The 18498-nt window shown below is 45.5% G+C and overlaps 2 protein-coding genes across 5 annotated transcripts; one reads left to right on the forward strand and one right to left on the reverse strand.

Moving 5' to 3' along the window:
* Positions 1 to 2525: 2525 nt before the first annotated feature.
* On the reverse strand, positions 2526 to 13593 carry LOC308587793 (selenoprotein Pb-like). 4 transcript variants are annotated; one of them, XM_081195595.1, is made up of 5 exons: positions 13455 to 13593; positions 6957 to 7191; positions 6103 to 6315; positions 5353 to 5491; positions 2526 to 3746 (listed from the first exon to the last, which is right to left on the reverse strand). In XM_081195595.1, the coding sequence occupies exons 2-5, from the start codon at positions 7169 to 7171 to the stop codon at positions 3495 to 3497; spliced, it is 819 nt and encodes a 272-aa protein (XP_081051721.1). In that variant the 5' UTR covers positions 7172 to 7191; positions 13455 to 13593; the 3' UTR covers positions 2526 to 3494. The 4 variants fall into 4 exon arrangements, with proteins under 4 accessions (XP_081051721.1, XP_081051723.1, XP_081051720.1 ...); XM_081195597.1 differs by lacking the exon at positions 13455 to 13593 and adding an exon at positions 12048 to 12068; XM_081195594.1 differs by lacking the exon at positions 13455 to 13593 and adding an exon at positions 11566 to 11696.
* A 1147-nt stretch (positions 13594 to 14740) lies between these two features.
* On the forward strand, positions 14741 to 16479 carry HPDL (4-hydroxyphenylpyruvate dioxygenase like). Its single transcript, XM_081195579.1, has one exon. The coding sequence runs from the start codon at positions 15168 to 15170 to the stop codon at positions 16368 to 16370; it is 1203 nt and encodes a 400-aa protein (XP_081051705.1). The 5' UTR covers positions 14741 to 15167; the 3' UTR covers positions 16371 to 16479.
* The last annotated feature ends 2019 nt before the right edge of the window (positions 16480 to 18498 follow it).

Consider the following 18498-nt stretch of genomic DNA (forward strand, 5'->3'; position numbering starts at 1 on the left):
TTCTGGCTGCTGCAAACAGAGAGGCCAGTTTAAAGAGGATCTTTAGCAAATATTTGACCTGCATGTTAGATGAGATTAGCATTAAACATGATAATAATAGTCTTGCTCCAGTTTTGCTATGAACCTGTGGACTCTGCTGCAAATGTAAGCAAACAGGACATGAGGCAAAGGAGTTTAGTTTGGATAACGGGAGCTGTGGGCTGGGGCAGAGGGCATCAGGAAAGCTGGATCAGAGCCCAAGGCCAGCATTAGGTAGGAATGTTGTTGTCCTAAGCAAAACATAATTTTGCCCATCTTTTTTTAGCACTAGTACTACTGAAGATTTTTTCTTTGGTAATTAATAATGGTAATACTGTACATAGAAATAAAGGGAAGAGATTGTAAATACAATTGGAATGTTAAAAAAACCAAAACAAGCCAGCCATATAATTACTTTGTTTGGTACAAAACTATCAGCAAGAAAATAGTCTCTTAACAATTAAATTATGACCTAGCTGCTGTAGATTGGGCCTCTGCAGATTTCTGGGGGGCAGGGATGGTTTCAGCTAGGTATGTACATAAGTATGAAATGAACTAAAGGAACATAAAAAGGGAACGGAACAGCATGTGGGAAGGACAGCTAAATCTTTGCATGTCAGTTGGGCAAGTAATCAAATATTACACCAGATCATAGCAGCTACCATATGGCTGCACGGTGGGGTAGGGATATTGTTTTTGTTTGTTACTACATTATGTATTGTGGAGAGCAAGACTGCTAAGAACATTAAACTAGTTGTTAAGCAACTAAGGCTGCACGTTGAATCACAGTTGAGAGCAGTTTATTTAGAGTCCATTGTGCTGGCTATGCCCTGGGTGAAGGCGATTAATTATATCACATATTACCAAAAGCTATAAATTATGTTATAGCTCTAATACATGTATGTTAAGAGCAGCCAACATGTACAGATATCAGGAAAGTTTTGATATACACAAGGGGATAAATAAATCTGCAGTAAGTATGCTGTTTACACCAAAGGTGGCTTGTTAACTATAAGCACCTCACTGACAGCCTAATGCCCTTTTATTGCTTGCAGAATTTCAAAGGCTGCCTTCTTCCACAAGAACCTCCTGAACTACTAATATTATACCAGGAGGCCCTTCTTTAGATCTCCCCACTTTCAGGGACTCTGATTGGGTCTTTCCAGCTACACTGCCCTGTCTTTCCTAGAAAAGCTTGCCTGACACTAGCAGCAAGCCTTATGAATGTCTGGGGCCAGGTGAAGAACTGTTTTATTTCATTTATTTCATTGAATTCTGATCATGCTTCTTGCTTGCCTGGGTGAAGAATAGAGAGGAATGTGTGAGCATGAAGAAACTAGCCTACTGGTATGAAAGGTAAAATTAACCATTGTTGCTTCATTCACTTTTGCCTCTGGCCCTGTGCACCACTGGCAGGCAGTCCTCAGAAGGCTACACAGAAGCAAATGTGGCCCTTGGGCTGAAATAAGTTCTTCACTCCAGTCTACAGCATGTGTGAGTGTAATCAGCAGGGTTATAATTGTGAGCTAGCTATTATAGATGTTATACCTATGGCAGGTCCTGTAAACTGAAGATTGGTCCCTTTAGCCACCAGCTGAGATGTAATAAAAAGGAATTGAGGCTTTCAAAGAAATGCCATAAACCTATGGGCAGCTGCCACCATTTGCAGTCTAGTCTAGCTGGCTTTACTAACTAGGGTTACTTTGGAATAAACAGATTATAGGTGGATACATATCAGCATTAACAATACAATAAAGACAGATTACACCCTCCCGTAAATATTTGTAGCAGTAGCTTCCTAAAACTGGGATGTGGAGGACTTGTACAGTGTGAACCAATTCACTGACCTTCAACAAATAACAGGAACCTGGACTATTCTCAATAAGGACTGCTTAGTATGCCAAAAATGCAGATAAACTATGGGACATCTCTTAAATGTTGAAGGTGAATACGTGTTCTACAATGCTGTGTACTGTCTGAAATAAATGACACCATTTGTAGATTAAGGCAGTGTTTCCCAACCTTTTTTGGGCAAAGGCACACTTGTTTGATGAAAAAAATATCGAGGCACACCACCATTACAGCCCCGTGACGTCAGCGCGCAGCGTCACGCCGGGAGGGACGCACGAAAGTGTAAGTTTCAATTTTTTTCCCTCCCCCTTGCCGGGGAACCTCCAAGCTTTGGGGGTGGGAGGAGGCAGCAAAGCGAGGCAGGAAGGAGAGCGCGGCTTGGCTGGGTGAGCTTTGGCAGGGAATGAGAGCCGCGAGGCGGGCGCTGCGGACGGAGGCACTGCCCGCCGAGCTCGCAGGCAGCCAGGCAGGCAGATGGCGAGAGCCCCGCGCTGGGCGGCCTCTCCTCGCCGCCGCCGCCCCGCCTCTCGCCGCCCGACCCGCCCGCCTCCCTCCAGGCAACATCTCGCGGCACACCAGGCAACATCTCGCGGCACACTAGTGTGCCGCGGAACAGTGGTTGGGAAACACTGCATTAAGGTACTGTGAGCAAAGACTTCAAACATTTCAGAGAATTTATTTCCAACATTCTTTCCCAGAAACAGTTATACTACTTTTAATCAGCAAGCAGTGCATCTCTTTTCATGAATTTTCCTGATAAATGGCATTTTCTTCCCTTGTTCAGCTCTCATAGCCCCGACAAACTCAACTCTCACCTCAGACTTCTCTATCTTTCATACCTCTATCTGTAAACTTGGCTATTTCTGTCTCACCACTTCCATTCCTACAAACCGCAAATGTTCTTTACTTCCAGCAATACAACAAATGTCTTTTTACAAGCTAGTAATTTGTGTGCATGGACTTTAATGTACAAAATCTTGAGCCCTAGGCTCAAAGTCAGCCTTCTCTGCCACAGTCAGTTACCCTCCTGCTAATACCAGTTCTGATCCCCATCCTTCCATCTCCAAGGACATGCTTTTATGTACAGTGTCAGCATGTGGTGACAGAAAGTTTACATCACATGCTTCATTGAGTGCAGAAAAGCAGGAAATGCAAAAATGGGGTCAAAATTGGCTTCTCAAGAAGCTGATTACCATAGCAGCTCTGTGTTCCTGAGGAAAACAAGATGGCTTCCTTAGGCAGTCCTCACCACAGAAATGGGGTGTATATAAAAATCCATCTGAGCCCAAGAGGAACACCACCTTAAGGCTTGGTGGAACAAAACTGGTGGATATGAGGTTAACTGGGAGATTCAAAATGAGGATAGAAGTCTCATTGTGGACAAGCAGTTAAACTTTCCAATCACATATTGTGATTTTTGTTGTGTCCTCTGCTATCTGTTGAGAGACCTTGAATGATTAGGGAGTGGAACATTCACTTCCCTTCCCCTGCTGAAAACTGAGCCATCATATTTCTTCCTTCTGATGCATGTAAGTTTGCCCCCTGACTCTTCTTAAAAGCTAGCTTAGTGCTAAGTATGCTTATGGCTAACAGTTGGGTGTTGCATACATTGAAGTTTAAATGTTTTATGGGGATTCCCTTGTTTGATGCTTCTGTGAGCGATTCTGAGAGTGGAGAACTGGCTGGTGTGTACTGCTCAAACCCAAGGCTTTATGGTTGCCGACTCCTCCATGATGTGAATAGTGATGGGCTATGTGCTTGGTGTTAGGTGCTTCTTGGCTTGGCTCATCGTGATGGTACCTGGGTTCTTCCAGGTGCTTCTCTTTGTGTCCAGATGCCTCAGTTGTCGTCACGTTAGTATTTGCTGTCTTATTCACCTGTGAAGGTAATGAAAGATTCTAGTATACAGTGGTACCTCACAAGACGAATGCCTCGGAAGACGAAAAACGCGCAAGACGAAAGAGTTTTTCATTTTTTGAGTTGCTTCGCAAGACGAATTTCCCTATGGGCTTGCTTCGCAAGACAAAAACGTCTTGCAAGTTTGTTTCCTTTTTCTTAAAACCGCTTGAAGAGGTGCAGTTGCGACTTGACCGTGCTTCGCAAGACAAAAAATTCGCAAGATGAAAAAACTCGCAGAACAAATTAATTTCGTCTTGCGAGGCACCACTGTACAGATGGGCTTAGGGTGAAGACAGAAACTCATTTTTAAAAGTGAAGATGGGTGTATATATCTGAAGTGATCTGCATTCAGCCCTTTTTGACAAAATATGTAAACTTCCAAAATCAACTGAGCTCAGAACAACTGCTACTTTCTGTTTTCAGGAGAAATTGGCTGTGAAGAATGGTGATTGCCTGGCAGTCACTTAAAAAGTGGTTTCAAACAATGTGTAAAATAGAAGTTTAAATGAGTAAACATGCTGGATGTTTAGGCGTAGAAATGGTTTTTAAAAGCCCAAAGTTTGAGAGGCAAAAAGCTGCACAGGAGTTTAAGCCAAGTATATCTCTCTCTCAAAAGAGCAGGGAGGGAAGAAGGTTTGATTTCTCCAGATCAGAAAAACCTGCACCGACTCCTGGAAGGAGATCTGTTTGACTTCACTCTCAGTATGGTCGAAATGGCTATCGGGGCAGCAAAAAACTAAAATAGGTAATACATCAGGGCCCTCCCGCAATCCCACCTTGAGGAATGAACTTTCAGATCACTGATGGGGCAGGAAGTGACACCACAGGACAAGACAGCAGTTATTATTTCCTCTGTCCAAGGAACAATATGCTCCCATTCATTGGGAAAAGGAAGCACTTCAACCTGACAAATTAAGGGTGTTAATTTATTTTTTTCAATAACTGAGGGCAGACAATGGCTACTGGGTGAGGCTCAAGCAGTACATGATAGCAGCAGATCCAGGTCTTGCCCCACCATGTGCAAAACAGGAAGGTGGGGTTGACTTTAGAGAAAAGGGGTGCCTGGGTGAGGGGAACCAAACCTTTCCTGCACTTGATGCCACACAGCTTCTGTTCCAAAGTGTCTTTCTTCAAGTCAATCTCATTTTTAGTATCTGGACTCAACTGGGGAGAAAAGCACTTGGGGGAGGGCAAGCACTTGGGGGAGTGTGAGAAGCTGAAAGTGGGGGTGGTGGTGGTTAGCATGTCCTCCCACCTGGGTTCTCCTGGACCCCTCCACGCTACACTATCTGTGACTGCGGCAGACCTGGTGTCTCCATCTGCAATTTGCTTCTGAGGTTTTTATTTCAAGATGGTTTACTTCCTGCTTTGTGGTATCTCAACATCCTTTCTCCTTGCTTGCTGTAGTGGCCCAATATAATAAAACCCTCCCTTCCACCTTCTCCTCCCACATCCCTGCTGTAAGACCGATCTGATCAGAAACCTAGAATTCCCAGGCAGAAGTTCAGGATGGGCAAATGAGGAAATGTCTGGCTTAAATAAAATAGTTGAAAAGGAAGTTGATGAGGGGATTCAAGTCCCTACCTCCTGGCTGCTGTTAGAGGGGTACCAGGAACAATTGCCGCAGTAGTCTTTGCTGTGTGTGTACCGCACGGCTGCTTCAACATAGGGCAAGTGCAGAAAACTGTATGGCAGCTGGATGTGGAAAGCCAGCCTGCTGCACCTGCAAAGCCCGAGAGCCATGAAACAAATGGACATAAAGTTAGTGTCAAGAGAGCCTGTAATCCACTAATTTACACTGGAAATGAATCTAACCTGGCCTGAAGAATCTGGTTTTCCTCACCAACAGTTGTGAGACATGATGGTAAAGAGAAACACTTACATCATGGTATGTCCTTTCTTTCCAGATGTGTCCTCAAACAGACTTTTTGATAATGTATTCAAGAATCCTGAATTCCATATATCTTACTTTCCTTCCTTCTGCCCAGGCCTGCAGACCCCCATTGGCCTCCCATCAGCAGCTGCCTACGGAGCACCCTCTTCTGCCCCCGCTAGTGCTGCTGATGGGATCCCAGCTGGTGGTAGCAGGGACTTTCAGCAGCCAAGGAAGGAGCTGGACTGAGCCGCCCTGCAGTTCATTGGATCCTGAGATGGTCCCACTGCCAGAAGTGGGCTTCTTCCAGGCTCAATTGCTGCACCAGCTCCAAGCTGGCTCAGTGATCTGCCTTCCCTCCCTTCTGCCCCGGCTGCTATGCACAGCAGTGGCCCTGACTCTCCAAAAACCCTATCAGTCTGGGTGGGTGGGGAGTTAGAATTGCTCCCTTAAGCACTGACCTGTCATAGATCAGGAAGTCATCCTTGTCCCCATCTAGAATTTGCCAGACGTCAGGCTCCAGAATCTGCTGCTGGTAAACAGGGACTCCCTCTGGGGCATGCCGTTTGAGCTCCCAGTACATGGCCCTGGAGAAAGGAGTCTTCTCATTCACAATCATGAAGCTGACATTGGTCACTCCTTCAAGTGACAGCTTCCTCTGCAAGCTGCCAAGGCTGGTGGGTAGGAAGAACAAGCAACGTTTAGGAAATGCAGTGCACAATTATAGGTTCCAGCTCTTGCCCTCTGCACATACCATGTGGGATATGAGCCTGCACTGCTGGACGGAGGCCCCTTCATTTATCAGTTCACTGGACTTGCCATTACAGCAGTTCCTGCTACATAGATCCAGCAATAAGTTACATGATACATATTATACTTGAGCTGTAATTCACCAGGAAAATTGCATCCACCATCTATATGCATGTTATATCTGGCCTGCTGTAGCCCAGGCCTCAATTTTTGATTGCTGAACTGGAGCTTATAAACAATCAGTTCAGTTCTGTGTTTCCTGGTAGAAAGCTTAGGGACAAAGATGTGACCTTTGTCCCTAAGCTGTGATATTGCCACTGAACACCAGATACAGGGTTCCAACACATATCTGACTTTCTAGTCACATCCAGACCATCTTTTTAAAGCATGTGACTTTCCCCAAAGCATTATGGGAACTGTGATTTACCCCCTCAGAGAGCTACAGTTCCCAGCACTCTTAAACTGCGGTTCCCATGACTCTTTGGGGAAAGCCATGTGCGTCAAATGTATGGTGTGGCTGCGACCTAACAGCCCCTGACTCAGGCAATCTTCTCTATGAACTCACCTGGCGGCCTGCTTGAGACAGAACTGTCAGCTGGCTTTCAACAGTGCCACCACTGTCACTTGGCCCTCCATCCCAGCCATGGGGGCCACCCCATTGATCTTCCAGAGTGGTGCAGGCTGGCATATTCGGGTCCTGTTCTCAGCCACGTCTGCCAGCGTAGCAGCAATTGCCAGGAGCAGCAGCAAGGTTGTTGTGGCTAGGGCTGAATAGCCCATCCTGGCCACCTCCCTTCAGCCTAAAGTAGAAGAGAGAAGCTTAAGACCATAAGATCTTCCCTCAGCAGGGAAGTTTGGGGGGGGGTTCGAAGGGGGGAAAATAATGAATATGATATGTTTTGATAATTTGTTATGTTGAAATTGTTAATAAAAAACTTCCCTCAGCAGGCCAGATGCAGCCTCTAAGTCTCAGAAGACTTTCTTCTTAGTAAACATAGGTAGGCTTGTCCTACATGGATGCCCTAGTGCCCTGTATTTGAAAGTGACAGTAATGGATGCTTAAAGACACACTCACATATCAGCTGCCCAGGATTTCAGCTACAGCAAGGGTTGTTGCTATCCTGTGGCCCTCTGGATATTGTTGCAGTACAACTCCCAGCATGGTCATTAAGAACATATGAAGAGACCTGCTGGATCAGACCAAAGGCTCATCTAGTCCAGCATCCTGTTCTCACAGTGGCCAGCCAGATGCCTAGTGCCACAGCACTCCCTCTACTTGTGGTTCCCATTGACTGGCATGCAGAGGTGTCTCGGACAGTGGAGGTATCCATCATATCTAGTGGTTATGAATAGCCCTGCCCTCCATGAATTTGTCTAATCCTCCTGTCTTGCCAAAGGCAAGGTGGTTCTTTTAAAATGAGATTCAGAAGCAATACAAAATACACAGGTGAGCAAGAAGTTTAAAGATTTTATTCTAAAACAGCAAGAAGGGATACATATACCAAGCAAGCACTTCAATCTGCCACTTGGAAGCCCCCAAGAAGCGGCGAAGCGACTCCCCCAGGTACCCTCAGTTTGCACAGCCCTGTGGCCGATCAGTCCATGCATGAGCTTCAAACAAACTCTGCCCAAACCGTCCGATATTATAGACAACCTGTGTGGCTTCCAAGACTGGCTATGTGCAGATCATCCAATAGCCACCCCCTCCCAAGGCCTCACTTTCTCAAAACAATGTCCAGCATCAAAGAAGGCACCCAGAATTATCCTCCACAACTGATGAAGGCAGCTGTGTGTGGGGCTTCACCTCCTCTCAAAGTTCTCAGGACACTAAAGACTGTTCTCACAGCAACAAAACAATTAACAAGAGCAAGGGAGGGGGAAGGAACAGAGGCAGGAAGGGTAACCGTGTCAGATCACTAACTCCTCAATACATTTTGTTTTCCAGATGCACCTCCAAAATAGTGGCTATCTCCACATCCTGTGAGAGCAAGTACTTATATAGTACTTCTTTTTGTCCGCCCTGAATTTTCCAATGTTCAGATTCATTGGAAGGCTTAATATTCTGGAAGACAGAGAACAGCTTCTCTCCACCCACGTTCTCCATGCCATGCATAATTGTAGACATCACTATCATGTCCCTACTTTATACACCTTTTTTCTAATCTGGAAATCCCTAAATGTTGTAACCTTTCCTCATAAGATGGTTGTACCAGCCCTTTGATCATTTTAGTTGCCCTTGCCTTTTCTGAAAGTTTTCCAACTCTACAGAATATATTTTTAGGGGAGGTGACCTGAATGGTACACAGTATGCCCAGTGCTTTTTTTTCTAGAAACATAGGTGCCGGTACCATGAAGTTGTTACAGTAAGTGCCACACTTTTTAACAACAACAAAAGGAGGTGCTGGTATTGCGTACCCTTGAGTATCCCCTGGGGGGAAAAGCACTGAGTATACCTAGTACTGTGTTGTCCCAACATAATTTGATGAGCAGATAGGGCCAAGGAAGGAGTCTGGCAGCCAAGCACTCTGGTTTGGCAGACAATGGTAAAGACAACATAATCTGGACTGAAACATGCCTCAAGCAGAAAGTGGGATCTAAAAATGAATGCAAGCAAATATCTAGACCAGACAAAAGCAATCAGGTAAGCCACAGGCCACAATGCAATTCACATACGTTAAGACACATATAGGCACCCTATTGCTTTTAAAGCAGTGTTTCCCAAACGTTTTTGGGCAACGGCACACCTGTTTACCGGAAAAAAATCTCGCGGCACACCACCATTAAAGCCCCGCCCCGTGACGTCAGCGCGCAGCATCACGCCGGGAGGGACGCACAAAAGTGAAAGTTTTTTCCCTCCCCCTTGCCGGGGTGGGAGGAGGCAGCAGAGCGAGGGACTGAGGGACAGCGGCAGCTGAGGCGGCGGCGGCTGTTGTGGTGGTGGCGGCGATAGCGGGCGGAGGAGGGGGCGGCGGCGGGGCTTGAGGAGCCGTCGCCGGGAGTTGCTGCTGCTGCTGTTGCTGCTGCTGCCTGGACATGCCGGCCTCCTCCTCCGCTGTCTCGCGCTCCTCCCTTTTGCACGCGCTGCCCCGCCGCTCGGCACCACCACCGCGGAGCCGCCCCCGGCTCGACGCGGATCCTCGCCGCCGCCGCCTCTCGCCGCCCGACTCGCCCGCCTCCCTCCCACGGCACACCAGCCGATGTCTCACGGCACAGTAGTGTGCCGCGGAACACCGGTTGGGAAACACTGTTTTAAAGGATATTAGCTCCATTTTACAAGTGGGGCACTATATGAGTCAGATAACCATGGGAGAGAATGCACAAAAAGTTAAACATTAATAAAGAGTGTGCCTCTGAGCATATTCAGAGTAATTCCCCATGCTGCTTAGCAGCTGCAGCTTCCCCTTCCTCCCTGCACTTAGAATTTAGGAATAGTGTGCATCTGAGCATATGTTTTTCACTTGTTACTAAACAACTGCAGTTTTCCTTTCCCTATACTTTTATAAATACAAAGCAGGGGTGATGATGCAATGGCATGTTTCCTACATAGATGAACGCTCCAGTATAAGTTTTGCTAGAAATTAAGAACTGTTCAAAAAGCAAAGAGGGGAAAAAGCACTGTCTTCCTCTGTTGTCAGCAAACTAAAAGCAGAGAATTCTCATGTGCAGCTTACGCAACAAACTGTATTCCTAACCCAGAGCCCCCTGTTTATTGACATTCATCCTGATTTGCTTGCACAAAGCTTACACCAAAGTTATACTTTAGCTAGTCTTTGCTGAGTATTCATTCTGATTTGTTTGCAGGGTAGTTAGTTATATGACAGTTAGCATCCATTCAGATTTGCTTGCAGGGTGTTTATATGTCTTCCCATTAGTCATTTGCTCATTGCACATGTTTTCAGTGCATTTCCCCATCACTTTCCAAACTGCAAAAAGTCTGGTGTTTTTGTGTGAAGTGGATTTGTTGCCCAGAATCCTTTAATCTGCTTTAATTGTGCAAATCTAAATTTCCAGCATGTATTTGCATCCCTTCTGCAGGATAGTGAAAGTCCGGAATCACCGTTAGTTTCTCCCCCACATTTTTTTACAGCTCTGGCTGCATTAACATCTAATGCTAAGCAAAGCCACAGTTTATTGTGAACTGGCTGCTGGGAAAAAGATTACAGCCGCTCCTCTGTGGCCCCTTTAGCTCAGTGGGGTGCAGCACCAAAGCGAAGGGTGGCTTAGTGAGTTGTCTGAACTTGGGATACTGATTAAGCTCTTGCCTCCTTAACAATTATCTACAGTATTTGTTACTGGCTACATATTGCAGCTTAGCTACCCAACTGAGCTAAAAAGCCTGGGGAGTAACAAAACAGGTGAAAGCTCCTCTCTGGGAGCCAGCCTGTTTTGCACAGTTCTGGTGAGCCACACATATTAATCACATGGATGAAATCTCAGCAAGAGTCTTGTTGCTTTCCAGTACACTGGTTAGAAAAGGACACACACCCAAGCCTTGTTAAACTTGTAAAAACAAGCCACAGAAACCCAGCATGATTCAGCCACACCACCCTAATCTCTCAATAAAAATAGTTATTTAGAAAGCCCTTGTTGATCCCAGAAAGTGGCAAAACAGGGAAGGCAACGCCTTTGGTTGGACCAAATCTTGGCAGGATATTCCCCTCCCCTATTTGTCCTCTGGAACAGGGTCCAAGCTTTTGAGTCCATCATCAGAAGAAGGCGCTTGCATTCTAAAGCTGGTCACAACGTCCCCGTCATCCTCTGCTTGCCACCACACAGGCTGTGTGCAATTCCCTCCCATATACTCCTCACCTTCCCACATCCAAGAAAAACAGCCTTGGGGTGGTGGTAGTAGTAGATTAGGAACAACTCAGAGATCAGATAATGCTTATCTTGGCAAGATTCAAAACCTCTCACAGTCTCACCCACAAAAGGTGGTTCAGTCAAAGGTGATTTGACACCTTGCCAATGTTGGGCCTCTCAGGAATCCACCAAGACTTCTAGGAAGCAGTAGCACAACTTTACCTTCCTTGTTTGGAACCTTTCTGTTCTAACTTCATTGTGATAAATATTTCTCATGAGCCTCCAAAGCACCAGCTATATCGACCAACTGCAGAAATTGAACTTAATAGACATTGCCACCCCCTTCCCAACAAGTCTGCACCAAGAATTCCCACCAGGTGATACTCTGCCTTTTTTCAGGTGACTCCAGCTGTTGTTCTACTCCAATCTATGACAGTCTTGCTGTAGCTCTGTTCTCTCTGATCTCTTATCCCCAGGCTGGCTGTGGCATACTTTATCTCTCATTCAAGGTCTCTCCACCCAGAAGGGGCTGGGAGAGAGGAGGTGCTTGGCTGGGGGCTAGATACACAGATGTCCTTGAAGAATTTCAGAGCAGCATGAATTGCGTTCACCACTGCCATACACCCAGCGGTACTTGTTTTTCATTCAAAGACATCACATTCAGGAACTGAAGAAATACCATGCAGTACCAGGCCAGGAACACTGGAAAGCATTATGCTCTTGGAAGAAGACAGGACTGCATCCTGGCAGATTGCAGTTGCATTGAGGAATACATTACTGGTATTGCTATAAAGCAAAAGGAAGCAATTGTTACAGGCAGTGCTATTTTTCTAGAAAAAGAAGTGCCGGAACTCACCATGAATGCCTCCATTGTTCTCTTATCATGGCAACGGTGTCCGCCTGAAAGATGCTGGAACTGAGTTCCGGTGAGTTCTGGATGAAAAGAAGCTCTGGTTACAGGCAACAGATTCCAAAAGAGACAAATTGTCCCCACTCAACTTGCATTACTGTGATGGGGTGGTATATGTTGACTTTTTGCTTTAGATGAAAAATTGTTTTAAGATTAGTAGGTAAAGATAAAAGGTAAAGGGCCGCTGGATGGTTAAGTCCAGTCAAAGGCAACTATGGGGTTGTGGTGCTCATCTCACTTTCAGGCCGAGGGAACTAGCATTTGTCCACAGACAACTTTCCGAGTCATTTGACCAGCATGACTAAACTGCTTCTAGTGCAACACAACACTGTGATGAAAGCCAGAGCGCACGGAAACACCGTTTACCTTCCTGCCGCAGCAGTACATATTTATCTATTTGCACTGGTGTGATTTGAACTGCTAGGTTGGCAGAAGCTGGGACAGAGCAACAGGAGCTCACCCCATCGAGCAGATTCAAACTGCCGACCTTCAAATTGGCAAGAGGCTCAGTGGTTTAGACCACAGTGCCACCCGCGTCCAACTAGTAGGACTGGTACAGCATGATGAGATATCCATGAGTATATGAAAAACAGTTCCTTTGAGTTTCCAATTCAGGCATGAACTCCCTAATATTCCTACTCTAAAGTATATGAGAGGACAGATTTGACAATGAGTAGTCAACTATGGGGTTGGAGGAAATTTAACTGAATGTGAACTGACATGAGAGAACCTGGGTGGAAAACTGGTTTTCTGGGATAATAAAAGTGAATTGATTGAGTGATGTGAGGTACAAGTGAAATAGAGTTCCTCTGAACATGTGCAGAACACCTCTGCCTTGCAAGAGAGAAGCTGTCATGTATAATACATTTTGCAACAGGATTTCCTGAGCAGATTATATGGCTTCCAGACTGCCCCTTAAGGCCCCGTACTCATGTTACCCCAACAACATTGGAAGTGCTGCAGTGCTGCTCCTTCTTGCATTGCTGGGGTAACAGTGAGAAGCCCAGACCATGAGTAACAAAGCCCACATCACAGCTTCTTCCTGTGCCAATGCTAACCATTAAGATACACTCTTGTACCATGCAGGAGTGGTGCTGCTGCAGATCCCATACTAGCAGAGTAACGTAAGAACCTAGAAATTATGTCCTTGCCAGGTTTCTGTACAACTAGTACCTACAGGCCATTCCCAATCAACCCCCGCCCCAAGTATTGGCCTTCACCAAATCTATACCTTTCCAGCAGTACACACGCACTCTTTCCCCTCACAATAGTCCCCACCCCACTTTAGAAGCCCTGAAGGGAGAGAAAAGTATTTCCCAAGATCTGATAAAGACACATGCAAACCTGCTTTACCTGGAGCTGGGAGTAGAGTGCAGCTGAGTGGGACACAGTTGAGGGCAGCCTGAGGAAGTCCCATCCACCTTGGATCTGCAATTCTCTGAGAGGCTAGGGTGATTTCTGAGCTTTCCAGGAACTCTTCTCGTTGTGAAACTTTTGTTGGTGAGCTGAGAGTTTGTTTCGACCCTGGGTGCTGAGAGGGAGGGTGTTGTCAGAAGGAAAATGCATTGATATGGATTTAAATATAGTGACAACTTTCTATTAATGTACCATTTTTATGTGTATTTTTGTAATATTTTGTTTTGTCTGCTGTTGCTGTTTCAGCTTATTGCAAACCGTTTAAGAGATATTTTAAATAAGCAGCACAAAAATTAAATAATTAGTCACCATCATCAACATCATAAAGTACCGTGGTACCTCAGGTTAAGTACGGTACTTAATTCGTTCCGGAGGTCTGTACTTAACCTGAAACTGTTCTTAACCTAAAGCACCACTTTAGCTAATGGGGCCTCCTGCTGCCACTGCACCGCCAGAGTACGATTTCTGTTCTCATCCTGAAGCAAAGTTCTTAACCTGAGGTAATATTTCTGGGTTAGCGGAGTCTGTAACCTGAAGCGTATGTAACCCGAAGTACCACTGTATGCCATTTCCTTGTGCCTTTCCACTGAAATCTAAAACTGTTACGAGTGTGTGAAAAGGGGAGGTTCGATCTAAAGGCCTGTTCTTAAAAATACTTTCAGGATTGAACTGCAAAGCTCCTCCTCACATCAAAAATAAAAATAACAGCGAGTCTTCAAGCGCTGCAAATACTTAACAAGGCTGCTCACCCAGTGGTGGCGGTATGAAAGAAATGTATTTTAAGAACATTCCTTGGGATTTTTAAAATAAAATAATTGTAGCACAAAACAGTGTTAACAACAAAGGTAAAATAAACGCTCTTGGTTGTTGTTTTATTGGGGGCGGAGGGGGAATGGCGTTGTAGGAAAGGAGATTGCGGCTCTGGTATACGCAGCCCACTGAACGGCTGATAAGCGTAGCAATTGCCTTTGCTTAGGACCTGCGAGCCGGTGGAAGATGTTGGCGTAGCCCCACGTGCGCCTTGGAGACACTCGCCTTCCGCTTCCGACCGCGTGTTGCGGAGCCCCTCCTTGCGGGAGATTCAAGTCAGCGGCGGGAGGAGGAGTTCCGGCGCCTGCCTGCCTGCCTGCTACGTGAAAGTCACTTTCGCATGAGGAGTCAAAGACACACGGCAGATAAGCTTTCACTCAGGAGGCCTGAGGCAAGATCTAAAGGGGGAAGAGAGGGAAAAGATAGACTCTGCAGCTAGGCAGAGAGTCAAGGAGAAACGTGCAGATATCTGGGGGAGGGGTAGATTCCCCGCCCCCTTTGACCTGGATTCCTTTGATTTTTCAGGCACATGTCAGCCGAAGGGAGGTGGCACAGAGCTGCCTCCTCCTCCTCCTGCCCCCCTACAAAACCTGGAGGCACTAACAGAACAGGCCCCTGTTCCCATCCAGGGAAGGGACCACTAGGGTCATCTAGCCCAACCCCCTCTGTAATGCAGGGTACTTTTGCCTAATGTGAGACTCGAACTCATGACCCCAAGATTATTGTGCTCTACCGACTTAGCTTCCCCACCCCACAACAACTGAGCTGGCTTTCTTTTCTGTTTCTGTAGGTCTAGCAGCAAAAGTTGTGTTACCATTGACCACCATTTCAAACTGCATAATGCCTGGTCTTCTGAACCGGATGTGCCACATTGGGTTCCACGTCCCTGAGGGGCAACAGCTGGCCAGCAACTTGGTGCGCCAGTTTGGATTCGAGCTGTTTGCTGCACGGGTGGCAGAATGGAGCAGGCAGCTGGCCTTCCGGAGAGGGGATGCCATTTTTCTCGTCAATGAAAGGCTGAAGCCTGCCAAGAGAGACGCTCCACCTGTGCCATCTTCAGGCTGCCGCAAGGATAAAGGAATTCTGTATGACGTGGACCTAGAATATGCCGTCAGTACAGCCTCCAACATTTGCTTTGAGGCAGAAGATGTACCTGGCATCTCCCAAAGCCTACAGGAACGAGGATGCCAGATCCTCATCCCTCCCACAGCTGTGGAAGATGAAAATGGCCACGTCACTTATTCAGTAGTGGGATCCATCATAGGCAACGTCAGCCACACACTACTTGACAGATCTCGGTACAGCGGACCGTTCCTACCTGGTTTCCACATGGTGGAGGGTGCTCCCAAGGTCCAGGTGGGTGGCCAGGTGACACATTTTGACCATATCACCTATGCTTGCCCCCAAGGTAGCTCGCAAGCTGTGTTGGACTGGTACAAGAACTGTTTGGGATTCCAGCGTTTCCCCATCCACCAGCAAGACAATGGTACTGATGGCTATACAATCCAGGGTGCTGGTATGGGTCTTCGTCTTACTGCCATGCAGTCCAATGGAAGCGATCCGACTCTGCTTTGCAATGACTGTAAAATTATTCTAGCTGAGTCTCTGTCAGATCAAAAGAAGAACCAGGTGGATACTTTCTTAGAGCAGCACGGTGGATCAGGCATCCAACACGTGGCACTCTACACCACAGGTATTATAGGAGCCGCTGCGGCCATGGCCAGATCTGGCGCAAACTTTTTCAGGCCCCCCTTATCATACTACAGTGAGAAAAGGAAGGTGGAGGAGATAAGGCAAGCTGGGCAAAATCTTCAGCTCCTGAAGGACCACGGCATCCTTCTGGACGCTGGCGTAGGAGGCAGCGGTAGCTCTGGAGGCCTTTGTGAGAAGCAATACCTCATGCAGATCTTCACAAAGCCTCTCTTTACAGAGGATACTTTCTTCCTGGAGCTTATAGAGCGATGTGGGGCCACAGGTTTTGGTGAGGGAAACATTCGTGCTCTCTGGCAGTCTGTACAAAACTATATGGACCAGCAAGTTTGAAGAATGCGCACCAACACCCCGTTACACATTCTTGTGCTCAGTGTATATGTGAACCTGATGGTGCGAGTTCTGCAAACCTGCTCCTACGGGGTTGGTTTCCCTGTTATATCGATGACATAAGGAGTTCTAGATCATGTGCATACTTCCTAAACTGGCTCTGCACCTCCACCAGAGTTGCTTTCACTGGTGTAAAAAGTATCCATGTGATCTGGATGACCCACCTAATCAGAACTTTTTACACATTGCTGATCTATTTTGAGTTGGGAGCTCTAACCACAGCGAAGAAACATTGTGATGGCAGCTGCACTTCAAGGCCTGTGTGTACACGATGATTTCTCTTAGTGCTAAAATGCAAAAGCTTTAAGGACCCTCCCGATGTTGAGCTGAAACTCATATCATCCCTGACCACTGGCCATGCTGGGTGTTGGGAGTATAGCAACATCTGCAGGGCTGCAGGTTCCCATCCGTAAGGCAAGATACGGCATGTATTTCTGTCCTAAAAAGGGGCAAACACTGGTACTGCACAGGCAACTTATCCACAGCAAAGCCCATTATTTTCAGACCTGATTCTGAAACAAATGAATTGCCCCACTCACTTAATTCATTGCGATTCCCATTTTAAGGTCAGAAGAGGAAGTTGTTTCTGCCTCTACCAGTGTTTATGCTTAAGTTTATCTCCATAATCCAGTTAAGTGTCCAAAAAAAGAAAGTAAATTCCTATGCTGTTTCTACCGATTTACACACTATAGAATAATAGTTAATTGGACACATGAATGCAAGATGGTTTGCTAACTATTCCTGCTGTGCAACTTGGCCGCTTCCTGACTAGCAGCACAGTAAGGACTAGCTGGGAACTCTTGTGGTTCTGTAGATCCAAAACAGCTGCACACAGAACTGGATGATGAGACAGTGTCAAGGTTTGGGCTCCTATAAGAGGGATAGAATTTGCCTTGCAACATATTGAAAACTAGAAGGGTGAATAATTATCAGGTGAGCCTACATCTCCGAAGGCAGCTACCTTGTTATGCTGCTTAATTACTGATACCACTGTTCCAAGTAATTATGTGGAGGGCGAAGTATTTAGTCAATTCATTAAAGTCTCCTGAGCTCTGACAGAGAAGACATTTTTGCTAGGTGGGCATTGGAATACTGCATCTTGCCTGCAAACAAGTGTGGTCAATACTCCTAGAACAGGGCTTCTCTATTCTGCATCTTTATCAGCAAGCTTCACTGCTGGAACAAGCGAGACAAACAGAAAGCATAGAAATCTGGCTCTTAATTCCTTGTAGATCTGGGGCTCCAGAGGCAAAGACTAAGAAACATGGAAAGGAGTAGTATCAGGTTGATGCTTAAAAAAAAAATGGTGTTCTTCAATAGTATGAAATCCATCTTCAGTACAAAACTATGTGCTGAAGCTCTTTAAAAAACTGTTACTTGAATGATTTCTGTCTCAAGTATATTTCTGATGAGATCACAGCAAAACATTAATATGTTTATTAACAACAATTTAAATTATAAGATTTATTTATAACTTATTATTTAAATTATAACACTGAAGTATAATGTTCTTTTACGTGTTGGGTATAATAGCATTTTTTCTGTTTTAGGTCTAGTTGGTAATATGTTTTACTATTTCAATTTGGCCAGCTAGTCAGTTGAAGAACAGCTTATTTCTCTAGTAAACTTGCTTAATTTTTGTTACAATTGTGTTAAGTTTTAAACATCTTTCAATTGTCAGTCTTGTTTAGATATTTATTTGGGCATGTGGAATACTTACAGTAATAAAGATATATGTGTTTAACTCAGGGTTGATCTTTTTTAAAAAATATTAATATCAGTTGAGACTATTTTTGTTATATTTGCATTAAAAACACAATTGCGTTAACTTTAAATATTTCTTTGTAGTTCTGTAATAGAACACATTGTTACATGCTTCTCTGTATTAATTCCCTTCTGAGTTTAGAATATTTAGAATCTGATTCTTATCAACATTATGCAACGAACAAGGTCTTATTTATGTGTTTGTTCACTGTGTGGCTGAGCTTTTATGAACTTGCTGTTCCTTCATCCTGGGGAACAGATACTGCTACTTAGCTGTACTTTACAAAAAGGACATGCCTAATAGCAT

This window comes from Podarcis bocagei, assembly GCF_964188305.1.
Source record: "Podarcis bocagei genome assembly, chromosome: 5".
Classification (NCBI taxonomy): domain Eukaryota; kingdom Metazoa; phylum Chordata; class Lepidosauria; order Squamata; family Lacertidae; genus Podarcis; species Podarcis bocagei.